Source organism: Crocuta crocuta, unplaced genomic scaffold (genome assembly GCF_008692635.1).
Source record: "Crocuta crocuta isolate KB4526 unplaced genomic scaffold, BGI_CrCroc_1.0 scaffold451, whole genome shotgun sequence".
NCBI lineage: Eukaryota > Metazoa > Chordata > Mammalia > Carnivora > Hyaenidae > Crocuta > Crocuta crocuta.
This window is the reverse complement of record NW_027527963.1, coordinates 483,535-506,510: the sequence shown is the minus strand read 5'-3', so window position 1 is coordinate 506,510 and position 22,976 is coordinate 483,535. Positions and strand designations below refer to the sequence as shown.

The 22,976-nt window shown below is 37.6% G+C and overlaps 1 protein-coding gene and 1 long non-coding RNA gene across 10 annotated transcripts in view; one reads left to right on the top strand and one right to left on the bottom strand.

Annotated features, from left to right (window-relative positions):
* Window positions 1–22,976, top strand: part of PDE5A (phosphodiesterase 5A) — a 142,452-nt gene that overhangs the window by 67,034 nt on the left and 52,442 nt on the right. For all 7 annotated transcript variants that reach the window (XR_013332361.1, XR_013332360.1, XM_077752772.1 and 4 more), the window contains exons 8-11: window positions 1,445–1,553; window positions 2,756–2,843; window positions 13,469–13,644; window positions 17,535–17,594. Coding sequence is in view for 5 of the 7 variants with exons in the window: in XM_077752772.1 (XP_077608898.1) it covers window positions 1,445–1,553; window positions 2,756–2,843; window positions 13,469–13,644; window positions 17,535–17,594 (433 nt within the window). In the remaining 2 variants the exon portion in view is untranslated. The remainder of the gene's footprint in view (window positions 1–1,444; window positions 1,554–2,755; window positions 2,844–13,468; window positions 13,645–17,534; window positions 17,595–22,976) is intronic.
* LOC144222285 (uncharacterized) overlaps window positions 3,423–22,976 on the bottom strand; it is a 98,556-nt gene continuing 79,002 nt past the window's right edge. For all 3 annotated transcript variants that reach the window (XR_013332362.1, XR_013332363.1, XR_013332364.1), the window contains 3 exons: window positions 19,646–19,864; window positions 4,912–4,974; window positions 3,423–3,921 (listed from right to left, as the gene is read on the bottom strand). This is a non-coding gene — a long non-coding RNA (uncharacterized LOC144222285). The remainder of the gene's footprint in view (window positions 3,922–4,911; window positions 4,975–19,645; window positions 19,865–22,976) is intronic.

Sequence of the window (22,976 nt, the reverse complement as noted above, 5' to 3'; positions counted from 1 at the left end):
TGACTGAAATTTAAGTTCCATCTTTTACTAGCTGTAGGGCTTTTCGTAAATGATTTAACCCCTCAAAGCCTCAGTTTCTTCATCTGTAAAATGGGGATACTGATAGCAAGATTATAATAAGGACTAAATGAGATAATATACACAAAATGCTTCAGAAAATTTCTGGCACATGTTAAGTTCTAAGTCAGTGTTAGCTGTTATTTCCATGTCTCTTTGGTGTGTTTTTCTGTCTTTGGTTTACATAGCCTACAGTGATTCCCATTTAGTTCTAAAGCACAGAAATTTCTCAGTGTGTCCAAGCTCCATGCTCCTGTCTTCCCAAGAATATATTCATATACATCCATTGATACTGTGCAAAAAGCAGTGGATGTCACAGTTAGCCCAAGTTCTCCATGAAGCAAATGCCAAGACTAGATTAAATGTGCAAGAAATTTATTAGGGGACCCCCCCCCGTGAGGATAAAAGGGGACAGAGCTAGGACAGCTATGGACCTGCACACAAGTCTGATCTAGATTAAAAAAAGGGGGAAAGGGGGCGTGGGGGGGATGGGCAAAATGGGTGAAGGGGTGGGAAGGACAGGCTTCCAGTTATGGAATGAGTAAATCATGGGGATTAAAGGCACAGTCTATGGAGTATGGTCAATGATATAGTAATAGTGCCTGTATGGTGGTGGATGGTGGCTACACTTGTGGTACACAGCATAACATACAGAATTGCTGAATCCTGGGGTGCCTGGGTGGGTAAGTCAGTTGAGCATCCAACTTTCGGGTCAGGTCATGGTTTGTGGATTCGAGCCCCACATCAGGCTCTGTACTGACAGCTCAGAGCCTGGAGCCTACTTTGGATTCTGTGTCTCCCTCTCTTTCTGCTCTTCCCCGGTCATGCTCTCTCATTGTCATCTCAAATAAAAATAAACATAAAGTTTAAAAAAAAAGTATCATAAAATATCTCAAAGCAGAAAAAGAAGAGAGAAAAGCTTAATAAAATTCTTTCAAGCATGTTTGATTTTCCCCTTGGTTTGAAATGTGTAAACGATTATTGGGGTGGATACAGCAAATAACTGAGGAGGTAAAACAGACAGGGACTAGACCTCAGTCATTCTATAATGTGATGAAAAAATAAGACATGGAAGAAAATTTGTATGGATTTTACATAAATGACACAAAAATCAACCTGCCTATTAATGGTGGTAATAGCATTACTTATGACATTTTAAAACTTGTTTTAGAAATCTGAATAATTATGGGTCTTTGTCTTTTCAAAACATTTAAATTGTAGTAACTACCAAAGTTGTAAGTCATCACATTTAAAGTGCATTTTCCAATAAGACACACACTTTACCCTACCATTTAAGACTAGCATGTATTTCTTATCATTTATTTAATTCTGTTTTGCCCATGTTTTTTCACTTCATGGAAAGAACTCATATCTGTTATTTCTGCAGGGAGCGTGATGCAAACAAAATTAATTACATGTATGCTCAGTATGTCAAAAATACTATGGAGCCACTGAATATCCCAGATGTCAGTAAAGACAAAAGATTTCCCTGGACAGTAAGTAAACCAGTTTTAAACTTGGAGCTCCAACACTGTTTTCCCATTAGATCTGCACTTAATAGGGGCGCCTGGGTGGCTCATTCAGTTAAGCCTCTGACTTTGGCTCAGGTCATGATCTCACTTTTCGTGGGTTCGAGCCCCGCGTCGGGCTCTGTGCTGACAGCTCAGAGCCTGGAGCCTGCTTCGGATTCTGTGTCTTCCTCTCTCTCTGACCCTCCTCTTCTCATGCTGTCTCTTTATCTCTCTTTCTCTCAGAAATAAATAAAACATTAAAAAAAATAAAAATAAAAAGATCTGCACTTACAGGGACTCTTCAGCAGAAGGTCTTAGAACTGACTCTTTCAGAGTGATCTGATTAAGGAAAGTGAAATAGTTTATAACATGTCTTAAGAGATGGGTTAGATGTACTCCCATATTTTCCCCTGTACTTGTATCAATTTTTAATGTGTAATAATTATCAACTAATCTGAGGCAATTTATTACGTACTTAATGTCAGTGACATTTCTTAGATAGTATTGCTATAGTTCTTGAGTTTAGCCTAAAAAATTAAGTTCAGTTTGGCCCGATCTTATATAGCTGGTAATCTACTTCAGTGAGCAGCTCTGTGGAGAAATGAGTATGTTTTCTTTGACAGCAAAGCTACAAAGGTCAGTGTCTCAGACGCTGAAAACTTTGAGTTGTAGTGTTTTCTCTCCTCTCTGGAAAAGCTTCACACTTTGAGGCAGCTGCCTTGATTTTGTTATTTGCATATCTAGAAGACCTTATAGAACTTTAGCAATATGAGCAATACAAACAGTGGCAGTTCTAAAGAAAGACAGGTTTGTAACATTAGTATCCTAGGTAGTGTAGTGCTTTGGGGATTTTTGGATTGTGAAGTTATTGAGACATCTGCTATACCAGTATAGTAAATAACTGCATAAATATTTGCTTAGTATTACCAAAAGTTGCTTGGAAAGTTTAGAATGAAAAAGAAGGAAATATAGGATATTTATTACATTTAATAAAGACTAATTGCTTTATATTGTATTTATGTGAACTTCATTATAATTTGCACATTTTCTGCCCTCTGCTGTTATCTCAAACTAATAAAAGATGAATAGATTAGTGGTTTCAGATACCCAGTATAATTTATATAGCACCTAATGGGCAAATCGGTCTCTTCATAATTTGTACCTGTTTTATTTTTGTTTTTGTTTAGAATGAAAACACAGGAAATGTCAGCCAGCAATGCATTAGAAGTTTGCTTTGTACACCTATAAAAAATGGAAAGAAGAATAAAGTGATAGGTAAACCCTTTTACTAACCCATACTCTGTACATATTAAATAAAAAAATGTATTTCCAGAAGCTTCTTTCCTTCAAGTGTAAATTTAAGAAACGTGTGAAAAAAGATAAAAATTGGAAGGAATAATTAAAGAATTTTAAAATACTTTTACAGTGATAATGTTGACAGACTTGTTAAGTATCTTAACTACAATATATTTTTGTAATTATTGTAATGCTATTTCAGCAGAATTTTTGTTGAAAAATGATGTGTTAAAAATTCATAGACTGAGAAACATTAGGTTGATAATGTGTGTTATTTTAGCTTATCACTTCATGGCTTCTGATTTTCTGTTAAATATGTGGTTTAGATTTTAGGAAGTATTCATTTGTTCAAAAATATTTATTGAGCACGTCACTGTTCTAGGATGTGGAACAAACTGCCAAGCAAAGTGTAAATCCTTGCCCTCAGGGAGCTTACATCCTTACATTAAGCTTATAGAACAATGTCTACTTCAGGAATGCTGGAAGAATGCATCCTCAGGAAAAAATGGAATGATGTTTCCTATTATTGACATTTTTGTTTCTTGGCATTGCAAGTTATATTAAGAGTAGTACAGAAAATATGAGATTTTATATGCCAATCGTGTATGATTGACATGTGAAAATAGTCTGAACTGTTAACATTGTCCTGAGAACTTGGAAATAAAGGAAACACGAAGACTTCCTAAAGGCTAAATTTTTAAATAGAAAGCCTAATGCAGCAAGGTTTAGAAATGTAAGTTTACCTTAAAAAGTCGGAATAGTTTCTAGGTTGCAAGACTTAACTGTAATTTTATTGAAAGAGGGTATCAGAAAGGTGGGGGAGGAGAGGTATTATTAATGAAAATAGAAAAAAAAAAGGCAAATATGGAAAAGTACCTATCCAGGCTCCGTCCAGGGGTCAGGGAATCTTTGCCCCTCAAGTGCAGATAATGTATTAAGTTGTATCAGTCTGGGTAGAGTATTCTGACCACATGGTGAAGCCATTGCTTAGGAGGCCGCGGATGTAGCAGGTTGTAGCCGGCAATGATTCCAGTTCCTTTGCTGGTGCTCATCCTTCCTGTGAGACAGATACACCAGGGAATGCTGTGAAGCATCCCACCAATCAGACTTCCCTTGTGCTGATTCTTTTTTTTCTCAGGATAGCTTAACTCATAGGGAGAGAACACATTATTCATATACTCAAAAATATATGAATGGCTTTGACAGCTGTTTCTAATTATAAATCAGCGAACAGGACTTGAGGCAATGGGTTGGTCTTGCAGGTGCACGTACTCCTATTCCCTGGGACGGATCTGTTTCATGCTGTACATGAATATTCTGCTGTTAAGTACCAGCCTTGTGAACTTAGTTACTCTGACTCTACCCCCAGAGAAATGTCTCTGTCTTCAGTCATGGTAATCTAGTTTCTAAGGCTACAAGTCTAGGAGTCAGATTCTGACCATCCTGTGAATTGCCTACTCAAGTCTCTCAGAAACCAGCCTGGAGACTCCCGGCCAGGCTGTGTGGTCACCTGCACTCTACCCAGTTCTCAGAGAGAAAAATAGACGATGCTGAATACACTGTATGGGAGTTTTCTTTTCAAGATTATCATCCATGAGTTTGCTAACATAAGCAATAAGGAAACAGACAAGAGTGCCTTACAATAGGATACCAAGTAAATGTTATATTATAAAATTTTATTTCCTCGGGAGTGCAAGGTGAAAACTGCATTGTAAATATTACACTTTTTTAAAAAGCCCTGACCTTTGAAAATGTGAAGTGAAATTCCAGAAGGGATGCATTATTTACTAGTAAGTTTTCATAAGAAGGACTGAGTGGCAACTGGCTACATCAGGTCACATCTTTGCTTTTCTCAGCGACATCTCTTTGGAATAATAATTGGGAATGGGGAGTAGCTGGAGGAAGTTCTCCATCAGGCTTTGTCATCACTTGACAGAAATGCAAACTGGTTCAGTGAAGTGCAAACAGCCCCAGGTGGGGAGGGGACTCAGCATCCTTTGGGCTCCACTCTTCCTTTAACCATTTAAAACACGAGCACATTACTCACCTCTGCAGAGTTGAACCTTTCAGATCTGTTCAGAATTCATATTCTGTGATCCTGTCACGTTACCTTCAAGTGAGCAAAAAAAAAAAAAAAAGAAAAAGAAAAGAAAAGAAAAATACCAGTTCAAGTGATCAGACTTGGCATACATTTTGTGTCACCCTACTTGATAACAGAGCCAAAAACAAGCAAATGTTATCTTTGGAGAGGAAAAATTCCCTATTAATAAAAAGAAAGAAAAAAAATGGGGGTTTTGGTGGGGGCTCAACTTGATTCCAAATAAGAGAAGGAACATTTCCAGCACTCCCTGCTGTTTAAAATTTGAATTCTCGCCTGTGTTTTATGCCCACAGATGCGGCATGGAAAATGTCATGGCTGTAGATAATTTTTCTTACATATCACAGGCCAGATTCCTCTATTATGTAATTCTAATAGAGAATCCCCATAGAGTTTCATGCAGAAAGGCAGACAGGCCCATGTGTTTTTTGTAATCTTCCTTCCCCCTCATATTTTTCCGTTACTGACATTTAGATGAAATTATAGACATTAGACCAGTGAGGGGCCTGTTGTATTCCCTGAGGCATTGTTTCATATCAAATGTTTTCTTAGTGCTCTGGCTAATAGAGAGTGTTTCCAGAGTTTTGCTTCCAGTGCTATTAAAGAAATATTTTTCTCATTCAATATTCATTTATTTTAACCAACTATTTCCCATATTTATTAGGCTACATATGCCTTTTTCCCAAATCATAATTACCAGAAATTCTTATTCCTATTTTCCATGCTGATTTCAGGACAGATTTTGAAGAAATAAGTCCCATTACCATCCCACTGCCAAATGTTTAGAACATCTCCACTTTTAATAACTTACATTTTTATCTCTTTGTTAATGAAAAATATAACAAAAATTATAGTGTTATATTACACATTGCTTGATTGTGAAATATGAGAAATATGTACAGTTGACTCTTCATGGGGATTAGTGGGGACTGACACCCCCTTGCCTGCAGTCTAAAATCTATGTATGACTTTTAAATTCCACGAAACTTAACTACTAATAGCCTACTGTTGACCTAAAGTCTCCCCAGTAACATAAACAGTTGATTAATACATATTTTCTTTATTATAGGTATTATATACTGTATTCTTACAATAAAGTAAGCTAGGGAAAAGAAAATATTATTAAGAAAATGATAAAAAATAGAAAACACATTTATAGTACTGTCCTGTATTTATCAAAAAAATCCACATATAAGTGGACTTCGCCATTCCAATCCATGTTGTTCGAGGGTCAGCTGCATTTCTTAACTGAATGTATTTTATAAACTGATTACTATCCTAACCCCCGCTCATATATGTGTTGTAATTTGATTCTAAGGCATAAATAAATATTCTAAAATTATATGTTTACATTTGACACTGCTTCACTTTATTTTTCATATTAAATGTTACCATTTGGCAATATCATTAACTGCTCATTTGCTTACAGAAATATTTGCTAGGATTTTCCTAATTCAAGTATAATTAAACTCTGCAGTGTCATCCATCGTACACATTGCTTGTAATGCTTCAAGGATCTGGGTTTTTTCTCAGAGAATTGGAAATTATGCTTAGTTATAATAAGTTCCAGGCAATGAGACTGTAGGGACACTAATAACTGGAAGAAAAAATTAAACTAAGAGTGTATAGGTTAAAATTATAAAAGTCAAAATATATGAAATAAAAATAAATCTAAGGATTATAGTTATAAGAAATTATTGAAAAAATAGCAAGAAAAACTTCATAGTAGCACTGGAAAACAGAAGCTTACCTTTACTGGACTAGAAAGAGAGGGAATTTCTGGAAGATGTGAAGTATATACCATTTGTAAGAACACATTTTACACGAAATGGGCAAAATTTGAATAGAGATGACAATGTTAATATCAGATAAGGTCAAATTTAAGTTAAAAACATAATGTAAAGGGTTGCTTCAAAATTTATTAAAGTTAAAATCCACCAGTAAAGTGTAATTGTCATAAATACTAATAAACTAATATCATTGATATATAAAAGCCAAAGCTATTAAAAATAAAGAGAGAAATGGACAAAATGGTAGTCAATGGAAGTCTTTGGAACACATCTGATAGAGAGTTAAAGTAGAGGAAAAAATAAGGAAACATTAGAATTAAAATAAAAAATGAAGTGGATTGGGGTGCCTGGATGGCTCAGTTGGTTAAGCATCCAACTTCAGCCCAGATCATGATCTCGTGGTTGGTGGGTTCAAGCTCCACGTCAGGCTCTATGCTGACAGCTCAGAGCCTGGAACCTGTTTCAGATTCTGTGTGTCTCCTCTCTCTGCCCCTCACCCACTCGTGCTCTGTCTCTCTCTGTCACAAAAATAAATAAACTATAAAAAATAATTTTTGAAAATGAAGTGGATTTAATTGGCAAATATAGATTTACGTACATATTTCATAATCTAAAAATAGAAATTCCTGTCAAATATCCATAAGAAACTTACAGATATTAATGATACACACATATATAACACAAACTAGGTCATTTCTGAAAAATAGAATTGATGGCTACTCTCATAAGTCACAATGCATTGGAATTGGAAATGCATAATAAAAAGATAAATGGGAAGGAAAATTCTCACTTAGAAACTGAAAAGCATTCTCCTTTGTGATGATCAAGAAGTCAAAAGACAAAATGAGAGTACCTCATTTTAGAAAATTTTTGATTTTATCAATGTAACATAAAAATTCAAGGTATATGGTTAAAGCTACACTCTATCTGTAAAGAGAGATACAGCTTTAACTCATTGTTATTAATTAAGAAATAATAAAGTTACTTGAACTAAACATTCAATTGAAGAAATTAGAAAAACAACACCCTCTTTTCTCACCTTCTATGCTGCCTCCCCAATAAAGAAATAAATAGAAAGCAGAGAAAAGTAATTGAAATCATAAATTTATGAAATGGGAAGGGATAATGAAAAAAAAGATAATGGGGAAACAATAATAATAAGCAAACATACAACACATATAATGAGGATAATAAGAGAAAAACACAAGTGACAATGAGAAAAAAACAACTATTGCCCAAAGGAAATTCTAGCCAAAGCAATCAGAAGGGAGGAGATGAAACAATGTGAGATACAGAAAAAGAAATGGCAAAATAAAATAACTTCCAGATGATACGATTGTCAAGTGGAAAAACCAAGAGAATCAGCTGAAAGTACTTCTCTACAGAGAGTTCTAAAAGTTCCTGGCTTTCAAATTATTTAAAAAAAATTTTTTTTTAACATTTATTTATTTTTGAGAGAGAGAGACAGCATGAGTGAGAGAGGGGCAGAGAGAGGGAGACACAGAATCCGAAGCAGGGTCCAGACTCTGAGCTGTCAGCACAGAGCCTGACACAGGGCCCCAACTCATGAGCGGTGAGATCATGACCTGAGCCACCAAGGCGCCCCACATGATCTTCAAATTATTAAAGAGAAATAACTTTAATATATTTGAAGACAAATCTTCAAAAATAATAATGGAAAACATCCCATACATAATAGCAAAGAATAAATTTAGCTAGAAATATGTAGCATCTTTATGAGGAGAACTGTAATAGTCTACTGAGTAACTTGATAATCTTTAGTAAGTGAACTGACGTAACATTTCCTGATGATAAGAATCTATTTTGGGACGCCTGGGTGGCTTAGTCGGTTGAGCATCCGACTTTCGCTTAGGTCATGATCTCGCGGTTCGTGGGTTCGAGCCCCGCGTCGGGCTCTGTGCTGACTGCCAGCTCAGAGCCTGGAGCCTATTTCGGAGTCTGTATCTCCCTCTCTCTCTGACCCTCCCCTGCTCATGCTGTCTCTCTCTCTCTCTCTCCTAGAAATAAATAAAAATATTAAAAAAAAAAAGAATCTATTTTGTAAGATGTCAGTGTTCACCCAGATTAGGTTTATGTCAATTTTAATACATCTCCTCATAAGGATTTCTTTTTCAGAGGGAAGGGGAATTCCTGACCAACATTTATAAAACTCATCTGAAAGAATATAATGTAAAAAGAATCAAAGAATAAAAAAAAATTTGCTCTATCAGACATTAAAATAATGTTGTAAGGGGCACCTGGGTGGCTCAGTCAGTTGAGCGTCCAACTTAGGCTTAGGTCATGAATGATCTCATGGTTCATGAGTTGGAGTCCCACATCAGGCTCTGTGCTGACAACTCAGAGCCTGGAGCCTGCTTCAGATTCTGTGTCTCCCTCTCTCTCTGCCCCTCCCCCACTCACACTCTGTCTTCCTCTCTCAAAAATAAATCAATGTTAAAAAAAAGTTGTAAAAGTAACATAATTAAAAGTATCTTATGTGTACCAGAAAAGATGGCAAGATCAATGGAATACAATAGAAAGTCTAAATGCAGGCCCAAATCTGGTACATGTATGTTAGTGTTATTGTATATAATATGGTATATTTCATTGTTTCTAAGGTGCCATTGGTTGTAGTTCCAAGAAAGAAAAAAAAAAAGATTTCAATTAAACTATGACAAGCAATGGATTAGAGAGCAAACTGATTTCAAAAATACTAAAATGTGGGGCACCTGGGTGGGTCAGTAAGTTAAGCATCTGACTCTTGATTTCAGCTCAGATGATGAACTCAAGGTTCCTGAGATTGAGCCCCAAGTCAAGCTGAGTCTGCTTGGGATTCTCTCCCTCTCTCTGGCCCTTCACTGCTTGTGCTCTCTCTCTCTCTCCATATTTTAAAAATATTATTAAAATGTGAAAAAAGTACCTAGTAGTTCAAGTAAGTATGACTTTAGTGTTTAAGGTGGCAGTTCTAATCATTAGAGAAGGGATAACTATTCAGGTACTGTAAAAATCTAGCAGCAATTTGGGGACAAAATTAAGTTGAATTACAAAACCAAATGTGATACAGTGGATCTCTAAAAATACTACAGGGAAATATAGGTTTATATAAAATCTTAAAACAGGGAAGTTTCTTTTAAAAGCAAGACACCATACAGCAGAAAATCTCCTCTGATTAAGATAATTGACAAATGACAAGTACAAAAAAATATGTATCTGCAAGACTGGTAATAAGGGCAGGTCTGACATATTAAGCAAGACGGGATGCTAATTTTGGAGCCCACACTGTGAGGTGGAGAGTACGTGAGACTACAAGCAGGGTGTGAGGGCTGGCATCCCCTCTGCCACAAAGCCAGGAGGAAACTGCTTGGTGACAACACCTGATGCCTAGAGTTACAGAAAAGGAAGTATGACTGTGTGATTTTAGAAACCATCTAGTCCCTTCAGAATAGTTGCTAGAGATGTCTCTGTTGGCCAGTGCAGCTCCCATAAAATATATTAATAATAAACAATAAACTAGTAATATATTAATTCAGTTTTACAGAATGGTTTTCTTTCTGGCTTTGCATGAAGTACTTTATTTATATATATAAGTTATTCTGATTTTATAAGGATTACTGGTAGCTGGGGTATCTCAAATGATCAGTTTTAAATTTCATTATTGTACTCTTTATCCAGTCTTCCAGTCATTAATGAACTTTTGCCATAAATGTGTCCAAGCTTTGTATTTTCTTCTCAAAAAGGACCCTGTTTGTTATAAACCTTCTTAAGAACTTCATAGTTGTTTTTTTTTTTTTAACGTGGGTATTTTTGTTTGATAGAATTAAATTTTCTGAAGGGTATAAAGAAATCAGCAGGATGCTCAAGGATGCTATATAAATATGACTGTCCATTGTGCTTTCAAAGGAGAATAGATTATATGCCTAAATGGATAATTTGTCTTCACCCCTTTCCTTGCACTGAGCTTAGCCCTGTCTACACATTGTTATCTGTAGCGGTGGATTGTAAAGCAAACACACTTTAGCTGTTCTTCTCTGAGCTGTGGTTGGTACAGCCATCTTTTGATATTTGTACATTTAACATTTGTTTCTATACCTTTGAATTCCAGAGGAATTAATACTTCTTAATGCACAATCAATGACTTTTGACTAAGGCATAGATTTGAACTGACGTCCAGGAGAGTTACTTAGCACGGTCATAAGCCCAGCAGCCTGTAGTCACATCTCAGCCCCTTCCTGTTGTCTTTTCATTTCCATACACACAGTAATTCTTATGATGTGGTAAAAAGAAAAGTCTTGTTTATGGAAAGTGGCCAGTCAAGCAGGAGACAACTGTGCAGAAATTGAAAGGCAATTACATTGTGATGTGAGGATAAGGCATGAGACATGTGACTCTCAAGAGAATGTGATCTGGGAGGTAGCCAGAGCCTAGATAAACAGTTCCACATTTATAATTTGGGGATTCACAAAAGTTGGAGGACAAAACCCTTGCGTTGTACCATATATGGGACATGTTCTTTTAAGATAATGCCATTTTTCTTGTAGTGTCCAAACTCATTATGTTTCGCTTAAAGTATTTCTTGATAGTGGAATAAGTGTTAGAAAAGTATTCCTTGTTGGGGCGCCTGGGTGGCTTAGTCGGTTAAGCGTCCGACTTTCGCTTAGGTCATGGTCTCACGGTTCGTGGGTTCGAGCCCCGCGTCGGGCTCTGTGCTGACAGCCAGCTCAGAGCCTGGAGTCTGTTTCAGTCTGTGACTCCCTCTCTCTCTGACCCTCCCCTGCTCACGCTGTCTCTCTCCTAGAAATAAATAAAAAACATTAAAAAAAAAAGTATTCCTTGCAATACTGATACGGACAGAGAAGGATGTCTTTACTGTCTAAAGTAGAAAAGCTGCCACAAGCAAGGACGAGCACAATGAGGGAGCAGTGAATTTGCAGCGCCAAGAATAAATTGCACATCAGTGGAGATAAAGGGACTCCATGTGCAATCATGGATCATTGTGGACTCTATGAAATCCTGTGCTCTGGGAAAAGTAACTGATAACAGACTATAGTCTCCATGGGAAAGTAGTTTGGGTCAGAGCCGCAGTCCTGCATTCTTTCATTAACTCAGTAAACATTTTTCGAGTTCCTGCTATATGCCAGGCATTTTGCTAGCTGAGGAAGCAGATCTGAGAAAAGCTCTCTCAGCCCAGGGCATGTGCAGCCTAGGAAGAGGACAGAAATGAAGTTGGTTGTGATACACTGAGCAATAGGATTAAGGGCATAGAGGAGTGTCTGCCTCACCTGGGAGGTGGGAGGCCTCCAGGAGCTACTGTGAAGGAGATGTACCTGTCTGCTGGCTAATAGGAAGGAGAGCAGTGGGGAGCAGTAGAGGCGGGCGGAAAAGCACAGGCAGAGTCAGGAGCCAGCAAGATACAGTCAGGGGACTAACAGGGATCTGAAGGAGGTCAAAGGGCATAAAGCAGCGGAGTGTGGTAAAAAGTCCCCTTTGGGACTAGGCTGAGCTGGGCTTTGAATTTTAGATATAAGCATAGCAGCTAAGTGGCCTTGAGCAAATGACTTAACTTTTTGGAGACTCAGTTTTTACAACTGTAAAATGGGCATGGCCATACCTACTTCACAGTACAAATTGTGAGGCCTAGAGATAGTGTGCGTACTGAAGCATTTAGCGTAATACCTACCCCACAGTGGGCACACGCTGGAACTCTGTTATTAAATATTTAGAGACAGGAGAAATAAGGACTTAATAATACCTTGTTTTACCCAGAGGTAGGAGATCACTGAACTCCTCAAAGAGAGGCCACTAGGCTCAAAATCCTATAAAACTAGGTCGGTAAAGACTTATAATGTTGCTGTAATTTTCCATTTATATTGACTATATGTTTGACTTTTTTTTTAATTTTTAAACGTTTATTTATTTTTGAGAGACAGAGCATGAGTCAGGGAAGGGCAGAGAAAGAGGAAGACACAATCTGTAGCAGGCTCCAGGCACACAGCCCAATGCAGGGCTAGAACCTACAAACCATGAGATCATGACCTGAGCAGAAGTCAAACGCTCAACTGACTGAACCACCCAGTTACCCCTAGATGTTTGACTTTCCAAGAGAAGCCAGGATTTGGGAGGTTATGGTTTTCCGCAAAGATTAGTTTTGACTTTATTTCTAAATGGTCATTTTGCTTTGCATTTATTTGCAGTATCAAAAGTTGTCTGCAAATACGATTCTCCTGGATATAGCAGTGCTTATTTGAAGTTTGAGATTGTCTGTGTGTATTACCTCTTTTCTACATTCTGTTTTGTATGTTACTATAGTTTTAACTTCTGGTTTCTCAGTAAGGAAAGGCAGTCTGTGTGACCCAAAATTCTGATGTGCATTAAAATTGTTCTCTTGGCAAATGTACAAAAATCCAATTAGTTTCCAAAGGACAAATTGTCTTTGGGGACTCAAGTGATCTAAAATTCGTGACTGAGTCTGGAAGAAAATAGTACTCTAGGATTTTTTTGAACACAGGCAACGTACTGTGTGAAACAAGTTCTCATGTAAATTAATTCAGTTTACTTTTCTAGCTGTTATATTTGTGAGGATCTGTTTACTTCTTTGGAGATTCCAAGCATTCCTCAAAGCATAAGATAATCTTTTTTTGTGAGGGGGGGTGTGTTAAAGTCAATAAAAAGTATGATAATTAATAATCTTATTTACTCAATTTCTTGGATTGTTATAGGGGTTTGCCAACTTGTAAATAAGATGGAGGAGAATACTGGCAAGGTTAAGCCTTTCAACCGAAATGATGAACAGTTTCTGGAGGCTTTTGTCATCTTTTGTGGCTTGGGGATCCAGAACACGCAGATGTATGAAGCAGTGGAGAGAGCCATGGCCAAGCAAATGGTCACACTCGAGGTGGGTTGGCATCTGCGGGACTCTCAGTCTCTGCAGCCACACTCAGCTTCTGCCTTTCCCGCCAAAACAACTTGTGGGGTCTCATCTCCTCACCAGAGTCAGACTGAATCCTTAGTTCCTCATGGAAACAGCTAAGGAAACAGAGATCCAGAATATTTTAGAAACTTGTCAAAGGTCATATGACCAAAGCAAAACTCGGGCCGTTTGTCCCTTCACTCTTTTGACCTTCAGGACGCATTCACGCAGATGTCTGCTGCCAGCGCCGCCTGTCTGTCCCTGCGCCAGTTCCTGAGCCTCCCCATCTCCTAGTGAACAGTTGTACTCATACATTTTGAAAGACAAATATAGAAACCCTAAGCACTCAGAGAATCAGAAACAAGGAAAAGGGAAACACTTTCAGATTACAGATGTGTGAATCCCACTTCTGAAAATCCTGATTCATAAGTCTTGGGGAGAGGCTGGGAATCTGCATTATTCTAGAACTTCCCACAGGTGATTCTGAAAGCGCAGGCAGCTTATGACCCACTGGCCTGGGACACTGATCTTCGGCAGGCTCCCTCCCGAGTAAGACTACCCTACTCAAGTGGGGCCAGCCTTTTCCAGATGTATTTTACTAACTGCCTGAAAATGTTCACTTTGCATAACCCAGAAATTTCTTAAATCACAGATCTAGTTTAGGGAAATAGACTTCAAAAGGGCAAATGTCTCTACTTATTCATACACTGGTGGGAAATATGTTTGAATGTTTGCTTACTCCTATGTAGTTGAGATCAGTGGGAATCTGTATTTAGAAATTGCAACTTTTCCTCCAATCCTCTAATAAGTGCCTAACCTAAATAGCTAGAAAGATATATAAGTAAAAATTTACTAATAACCAAGATGGTATACTTTCCTTTCTAAGATGAATATATAACATGAAAAGTTTTGCCATGGTATTATATAAGAACTTTGGATTATTAGCCAGTGGAAATCTTTTCAGATACACACACATGTATGTATATATGCATATAAATATCTATACAAAAATATATGTGTGTATATATGCACACATATACATCAAATTATATCTATACACATACATATATGTACATATAGTGTCACACATATATACATATGTATGTATACCTGTGTGCATGTGTGTATATACATATATTTTTAATCAAATTTTTTTTCTTTCATATTTTATTGTCAAGTTGGTTTCCATGTAACACCCAGTGCTCATCCCAACAAGTACCCTTCTCTATGCCCATCACAGCCTTTCTGCTTTCCCCCATCTCCATCAGCCCTTAGTTTGTTCTCTGCATTCAAGAGTCTCTCATGGTTTGCCTCTCTCCCTCTCCCCAACTATTTTCCCCTTCTCCTCCCCCATGGTCCTCTGTTAAGTTTCTCTTGTTCCACATATGACTGAAAACATATGGTATCTGTCTTTCTCTGCCTGACTTATCTCACTCAGCAGAACACCCTTGAGTTCCATCCACGTTGCTACACATGGCCAGATTTCATTGTTTCTCATTGCCATGTAGTATTCCATTGTATAGATAAACCACATCTTCTTGAGCCATTCATCAGCTGATGGACATTTAGGCTCTTTCCATGATTTGGCTATTGTTGAAAGTGCTGCTGCGAACATTGGGGTACATGTGCCCCTATGCATCAGCATTCCTGCATCTCTTGGGTAAATTCCTAGCAGTGCTATTACTGGGTCATAGAGGAGTTCTGTTGTTAATTTTCAAGTTTTTTATAGTTCCCTTGGTTTTGCACTGAATTGAATCTAAGCCAGCTATCAATTAGAAATTATATCTTCTTGTAAAAATGTTATTTTGGAAAATTGCAAACACATACAGAATATGAGAGAGAATAGGTATAATATAGAGAGACTAGCTTAGTGAGTGCCCATGTACTCTTTAGCCATCTTTAATAATTATTGACCCCTGGCCAGTATCATTCCATTCGTACACTTGCTCACTTTTCTGTACTCTTCTTCCACTTTAATCCATTGATTATTATGAAGCAAATCCCAGACATTATATAATTTTGTTCAAGGTCTTTGAGTATTTTCTTGATTGAGATTTATTTCAATTTTTACACTATAGTCTTACTTTAGTTAAATATATGAGTAATTAGGCTTTTACTTAGTCTAAACATTTATTTTATTTCAATTCACTATGGGAAGTCCTATCTATGCTCACAAGTTTAACCTTGAAAGAGATTCTCTTTTCATTACAGGGCATTGGATAAAAGCTAGGGACACAAACCCCTCAGGTTTTCTTAAGACAGTGAATTATTTTGACCTGGAAGTCGTGGTCATTATAATGACAATAAAACAACAACAATAATAGCTAACCTTTGTCAAATGCTTACTCTGTGTTCTGATGCTCACATGTATAGATGTACCTCATTTATTGTGCTTTGTTGTATCACCTGTCACAGATACTGCATTTTTTACAAATTGAAGGTTTGTGGCAACCCTATGTTGAGCAAGTCTGTCAGTATCATTTTTCCAACAGCATTTGCTCACTTCATGTCTCTGTGTCACATTTTGGTAATTCTTAAAATATTTCAAGCTTTTTCATTATTACTATATTTGTTATCCAGAGCTGTGATCAGTCATTAGGACCTGTTGAAACTCAGGTGATGAGTTTCATTTTTGTAGCAATAAAGTATTTTTGAAATAAGTTATCATTTTTTTTTAGAAACAATGCTATTACACACTTAGTAGACTGCAGTATAGTGTCATCATGACTCCTATGTATAATGGGAAACCAAAAACTTCATTTGACTCCCTTTATTACAATATTGGTTTTATTGCAGTAGTCTGGAAATAAACCCGCAATATCTCCAAGGTATATCTGTATTAACGAAGTTAATCATTACAACCCTATTATGAGTAAGGTATTATTAGTATCTCCAGTGTGACAAAATTTATTTTTTAAAACATAGAATGGTATGTTATTCCTGTATCCATTTAAGTCTGAACATGGCTTACCTTTTTATCAGTCCTGCTAATATCTTTGGGATTTTTAGTAAATCTGTGGTGTCTCTGTCAAAGATGAACTTAAAAAAAATATTTTTGAAAAAATATGGCAGACCTTTTAAATATGGCCACTACCGTGGTTCAAAAGAATATCTAAAATATTATCCTGTTACTTTGAAGTTATTACTTTTAGGAATATGGGGATTAATGATTCTTGTGTTAAGTGATGAGAAAATAGTAACTCTACTAGGGTAAGAGAAAGTATACTAGGTTAGGTATTGAAAGCAGGGTCCCAGGCCCCTGTCCCCTCAGTAAGTGCCTCACGCCCTGAGATGTCACTGTATGGATATATGAGGCAGTGTTGCCTATCTTGATTTGTGTGACATTATGTTCTAGCCACGCCATTTTTCTTTATGAAATTCTAGAGTAGTTACAGTTTTCCTCTGAGAGCCGCTTCTAGACTACTTGCTTTCCAAATATCAATGTTAAAATGTCAGCTGATGCAAATGATTTTTTGTGTAAATCTGTACACAACTAAAAATAACTGAAGTCAGTATTATTTTTTAAAAAGCAGTGCAGAAAGAAAAAAAAGCACCACGTAAATTTTCTGCAAACTCTGAGCCAGTAGCGTGGCTTATAAGTAATGTGTTAAGGAACACATCAACATTGTCAGAATAAAAGTGACAAGACCTTCTCTGAAAACAGAGAGTATAACTTTCTGTCTTCTGAAATAAGCAGTTAAGTCAGAGACTGGGATTGTTCTCTCTGTTAAAGAAAGTGGCAACCACGATTTGGAATCCTGAGGTGTCTAGTTCTCTCTCCAGGAAGTTTTAGCAGAATCTCGAGCTTGAGACTGTGTCTACATTCGGCAGTTCTCTCCTGGATAACCTGTTCTCCTTTGTTTCTTACCCCGTAGGTTCTGTCGTATCATGCTTCAGCAGCAGAGGAGGAAACAAGGGAGCTCCAATCCTTAGCGGTAATTCTCCTTGTAAAAGTGACTAACTGCAGACATTTAATTAATGCATAAACATGCTTCTGTTTGGATAACTACTTCCAATGCAGTGGTCCCATTTTTAAATTTTTATTATTATTAAGTTTATTTATTTTGAGAGAGAGACAGAGAGTGAGCAGGGAAAGGGCAAAGAGAGAGGGAGAGAAAGAGAATCCTAAGCAGGATCTGCACCATCAGCACGGAGCCTAATAATGTGAGGCTCAAGCCCATGAACCGTGAGATCATGGCCTGAGCTGAAACCAAGAGTCAGGCATTTAACTGAGTCACCCAGGCACCCAAGCAATGGTCCCATTTAATTAAATGTGGTAAATATTTAGATGGACATTCATAAAAATATTTACTCAATTCTACTTTCTTGTAGGCCTAAAGAGGCACTGATGATACAAAGCAAAAGATAACATATTGACTTCGTGATACATCATATGATTCTGATTTTTTTTTTTTTTTTTTTTGCAAAAATGTACGTCTTTCTTGGGCCAAAACTAAATTTACTTTTCAGTTCCTGGGGAAACTGTGAACAAGTGACTGACTGTGAGGTGGTTGTTTGGTTAGGGCAATGACAACAATTTTATAGTTTGTTATCGATAATCTGTTCTGCATTATTGAGAATTGAGAGTTATTTTAATGTCTGGCCACATGGCTTATAATGTTATTTGAAATTGGGTTCAAATAAGGTCGGTTCCTGAATTCTCATTACATCGTTATTTAGTAAGCTATGAGAAATGAAAGCACACTGATATGTACGTAGAATGTTAAATGTTCTAGGTCTTGATTGAGATTAATGAAAATTTGAGGCACTTAAACATTTATAGCAAAGACTGGCCTTCTGAGTTGAAATTTACTTGAGACAACACGGATAAGGTCTACGTGAGATGTGACGAGAGTCTGTAAAGAATGAAAAGGGTGTAAATATGTCACTGAGATTCTTTTTCATTACCATCATCATAGCTGGCCAAATGCCACCCCTCTGTGGCCTGACCTACATTTTCTCACTTAAACTGCACAGCTACGCTTAAGGGCCACACTGAAGCTAGAGAAGCCAAGTGACTTGCTCAAGGTGACACTGTCAGAAAGTGGAGAAGTCAGAATACAAACTCACAGTCTCAACCCAGAGCCCATGCATATAACCACTGGGTTGTCTGCTATGAGCTATTAGCGACAGAGAAGATTAAAGATGATTGAAATGTTTTGACCTCCATAATTAAAACGATGATGGTGCCATGAATTAACAAAAGTGGAAATATTAAGAAGGAAAACTTGGCAGATTTGACTTAGAGCATGGTAAGTGTGAGGTGCTGGTGGAACAGCCAAATGGACATCTTCAATAATCAGGAAAGGCAGGACTGGAGTGGGCAGGGGCTGAACCAGAGGTGGCAATTTGAAGGTCCAGCCTTGCAATTTGGGGCATTCCCGTGGGGTAGAGTGGTTGGGAGAGGGGCCTGGAAGATTGAAGGCCAAACTTTCAGGAATCTGGGTTTCTGTGGAAGGAGTGGGAAAAGAACCCGGCTGAGGTAAAGATGTGGTCGTTAAACAGGGAGGAGGATTTAGGATGGGGCAGTGGCACAGAAGGCCAAAGTTTGAAAAAGGAAGGAGGTCCCAAGGGTTATAGAAGGTTGAGTAATAGGACTGAGGAAGGCTGCTGCATTCTGCAGTCATGTGATTGTTCAGACAGCAGCTTTTGGAGTCAACTGCGAGAGTTAAGAATAAATGGTGTCAAAATGGAGGAAACAAATACAGACTAGTTTTAAAAGATACGTTTTGTGTAAAACAAGGAGTGGAGAAGTAGTTATGAAAAATGCTGGCTGAAGTTTTTGTTTTGCTTTGTGTTGTGTGCAAGTTTTGCTCACAAGCAAGAAAACCAGCATGCTCCTGGACAGAGGGTGAAGGTACGGCGATGAGGGAGTGCAAGGCAGGGAAGAGATCTGGACCTTGGAGCAGCCTAGGCATTGAGTGAGACAAGATGGAAGCTATGATAGTAATAATAATGAGAATAGCTACATTTATTGAGCACTTACCTTATACCCGGCATGTTTGAAGTTCTTTGTGTGTATTTAGTCCACAGTAGCCCCATCAGGTCGGTACGGTTAGCATGTGGAATTTGAGCAATTTGAGACTGAGAGGCTTTAGGTTGTCCCCAGGATCTCCCAGGTCGTGAGTGATGGTGCCAGTACTAACTCCAGGCAGTCCCCATCCAGAGCCCACACTCCCCTCCGTGGCAATGGAGAGGTAATGAGCTGGAAAAGAAGGAAAGATGAGGACTTACAGAAGTTCTCAATTGAATCAGTGAGTAGAAAGCAGAGTCATTTGCCAAGATCAGTTTAAGGAACTTGGGATGTTTCACCTGAAAGGTTAAGCTTCTTTTGGGGTTAGCCTCGTTTGGGATGGGCTTTATTTATTTTGTTCATGATGGTATTTGAAGAAATGAACAGTTTTTCAATTATTTACAGAAGTTTATAGGTTTTAAATATCTTTCACATCAGGCTTAATTGGCCTGTTGGTCTAATCCTCCCAGAATGATGAAGGTTTGAACTAAATGCATACTGTGAGTTGGAAATTATCACATGGAAAGATACATCTTGAAGCGCTTGCGGGCACTGCGGGAGTATTAAATTAGTTATAAAATGAGGGCAAGGTTACCCTATGCCATGTGTTGTTTTAGATAATAAAAACTAGCAAATAGAACAGTTTCTAAAGATAATGCTTAAAAAATCACTAGGATATTAAGCTTTGCTTTTCACTTTGAAAATAGCAATCTTTCAGAAAAAAATCTGAAATTATTTTCTCAATTATTTTTATAATTTTAGCAAGAGGAAAACACTTTGGAATAACTGAAAATTGCTATATTGCAGTATTGTTCAAAACCATCTGTTGTTTCATTTGGAAAATAGATTTCTGGCAGCTGCATTGAGAAATTTAGGGTTACATCACTTGTAGGTCAACTAATTTATTTAAATTGGTTGAAATTCAGCAACTGAATTCAATACTGGTTTTCCATCAACCTAATAAAAATTCCTTTACAGCCCCAACCACACAGGTGTCTGCATCATCCAGCGACTACCAACGTTGCTGTCTTTGTCATGTATCTGATTATTTATCTCAGTTTAAGACCTAAAATAAATTGAGAAGCTGCCTATGGTTTCTTCACTTTTATTTTTACAAATTAGTTCTGGAGAGTTAAATAATACTAAATATTTATGCCTGTTTCTAGAAAAGTTCTCTAATTATAACAAAAGTATAAGAAAGTTGATAGGAAACTCAAAATACTTATTTTTCCCCCTTGTTTTACTTGAGTTTTTAATCTAATTTCTCTTGACTTAAAATTGGGTATAGCAGAAATAGGGCCTAAGAGAGGCATGTTGCCATATGCCTTTAATGATCCTTAGTCACAAGTTGTTGAGATAAAAATAAATGGACTCTCAGACCCTTTTGTGATCCTGAAAGGTTTTCTGCGTCAAAATAGTGGGAGAGGGAGAAGCTGACCTCTAAGACAGGATTTCCTAGAACAGAATTTAGTCATCTTGACCTTAATCTTTCAGAGCCAGAAACTTACCTGAACTTTCTTGATCAGGTGTATGTTCCTGCTGCAGGTGACAGCAGCAGAGGGGAGAAACATGTCCCTGACTCAAATCCCTGATGCCCAAGGCAGGAGTAGAGTATAGATCTCATTTCTTGTATTAGGATGATCACATTCCTCCACTTTTGGGGAAAATCTGTATATGGATAGTCAGGTTAAAGAAAGAAAATTTTGAGCTAATAATAATAAATGAGTTGATGTATTATTCTTGATAACGAGTGTCACTGAACTGTAGTAACCTACGGTATCCAGTAAGGCACACTCTTCCTCAAACAGTCCTAGAATTACCCTGAAACCGCCTGAGTCCTTTGAACTTCCTGTATACCATCAGTTGGATACATTCGTTTTTATAGAGGTCTATAACATTAACTGGGCTGTATCTTTTCCACATTGGCAAGACTTAGTAGATTATGTTTGATTCTTCCTGCTTTCCTTTGGCAAGCTAATCTTATCTTTTCTGCTTTGGTTTTACTAGCAGACTACTTTCAATGGTAATCTTAGCTCCAGAGGATAGTGGCACCATTCTTGACCTTCTTATATACTAACTAGCAGCTAACCAGATCTCTGTTTATTATTCCTAATTTAGTAATAAATTTACCCTGAGAGTTTTACTTATTAGCATATGTACATATTATCAGAATCTTGACATTATCATGTGCCATCTTTACATGGTTTTGAAAACTGTATGCTCATTTGTTTTTATATTCTGTGCCTCTTTGCCATTGAGATTAAAAAGATGACATTTAAGGACACCTGGGTGGCTCAGTCAGTTGAGAGTCCAACTTTGGCTGAGATCATGATCTTATAGTTCATGAGTTTGAGCCCCACATCGGTTCATTGCTCTCTGCAGAGCCTGCTTCAGATCCTCTGTCCCCCAGTCTCTCTACTCCTCCCCAGCTTGTGCTCTCTCTCTCAAAAGTAAATAAAAACATTTAAAAATAAATAAATAAATAAATAAATAAAACATAAGGCTTATATCATGTTAGAAAAAAAGAAAAATTATAAAACATGTTGATACAGTTATCGAAGAAAATACTCTAATCCAGCACTGCTGTGCATTATTCACTTCTTTATTCTCTGTAAGACTTGGTTCCACATACTAAGTTGAATTTTTTTCTTATAGTTTATTGTCAAGTTGGTTTCCATATAACACCCAGTGCTCATCCCAACAAGTGCCCTCTTCCATGCCCGTCACCTCCCTTCCCCTCTCCCCCACCCCCATCAGCCCTTAGTTTGTTCTCAGTATTCAAGAGTCTCTCATGATTTGCCTCCCTCCCTCTCCTTAACTATTTTTTCCCTTCCCACCCCCCATGGTCCTCTGTTAAGTTTCTCCCGATCCACTTATAAGTGAAAACATATGGTATCTGTCTTTCTCTGCCTGACTTATTTTGCTCAGCATAACTCTCTCAAGTTCCATCCATGTGGCTACACATGGCCAGATTTCATTCTTTCTCATTGCCATGTAGTATTCCATTGTATAGATAAACCACATCTTCTTGAGCCATTCATCAGTTGATGGACATTTAGGCTCTTTCCATGATTTGGCTATTGTTGAGAGTGCTGCTGTGAACCTTGGGGTACATCTGCCCCTATGCATCAGCACTCCTATATCCCTTGGGTAAATTCCTAGCAGTGCTATTGCTGGGTCATAGGGGAGTTCTGTCATTAATTTTTTGAGGAACCTCCACACTGTTTTCCAGAGGGGCTGCACCAGTTTACATTCCCACCAACAGTGTAGGAGGGTGCCCATTTCTCCACATTCTCGCCAGCAT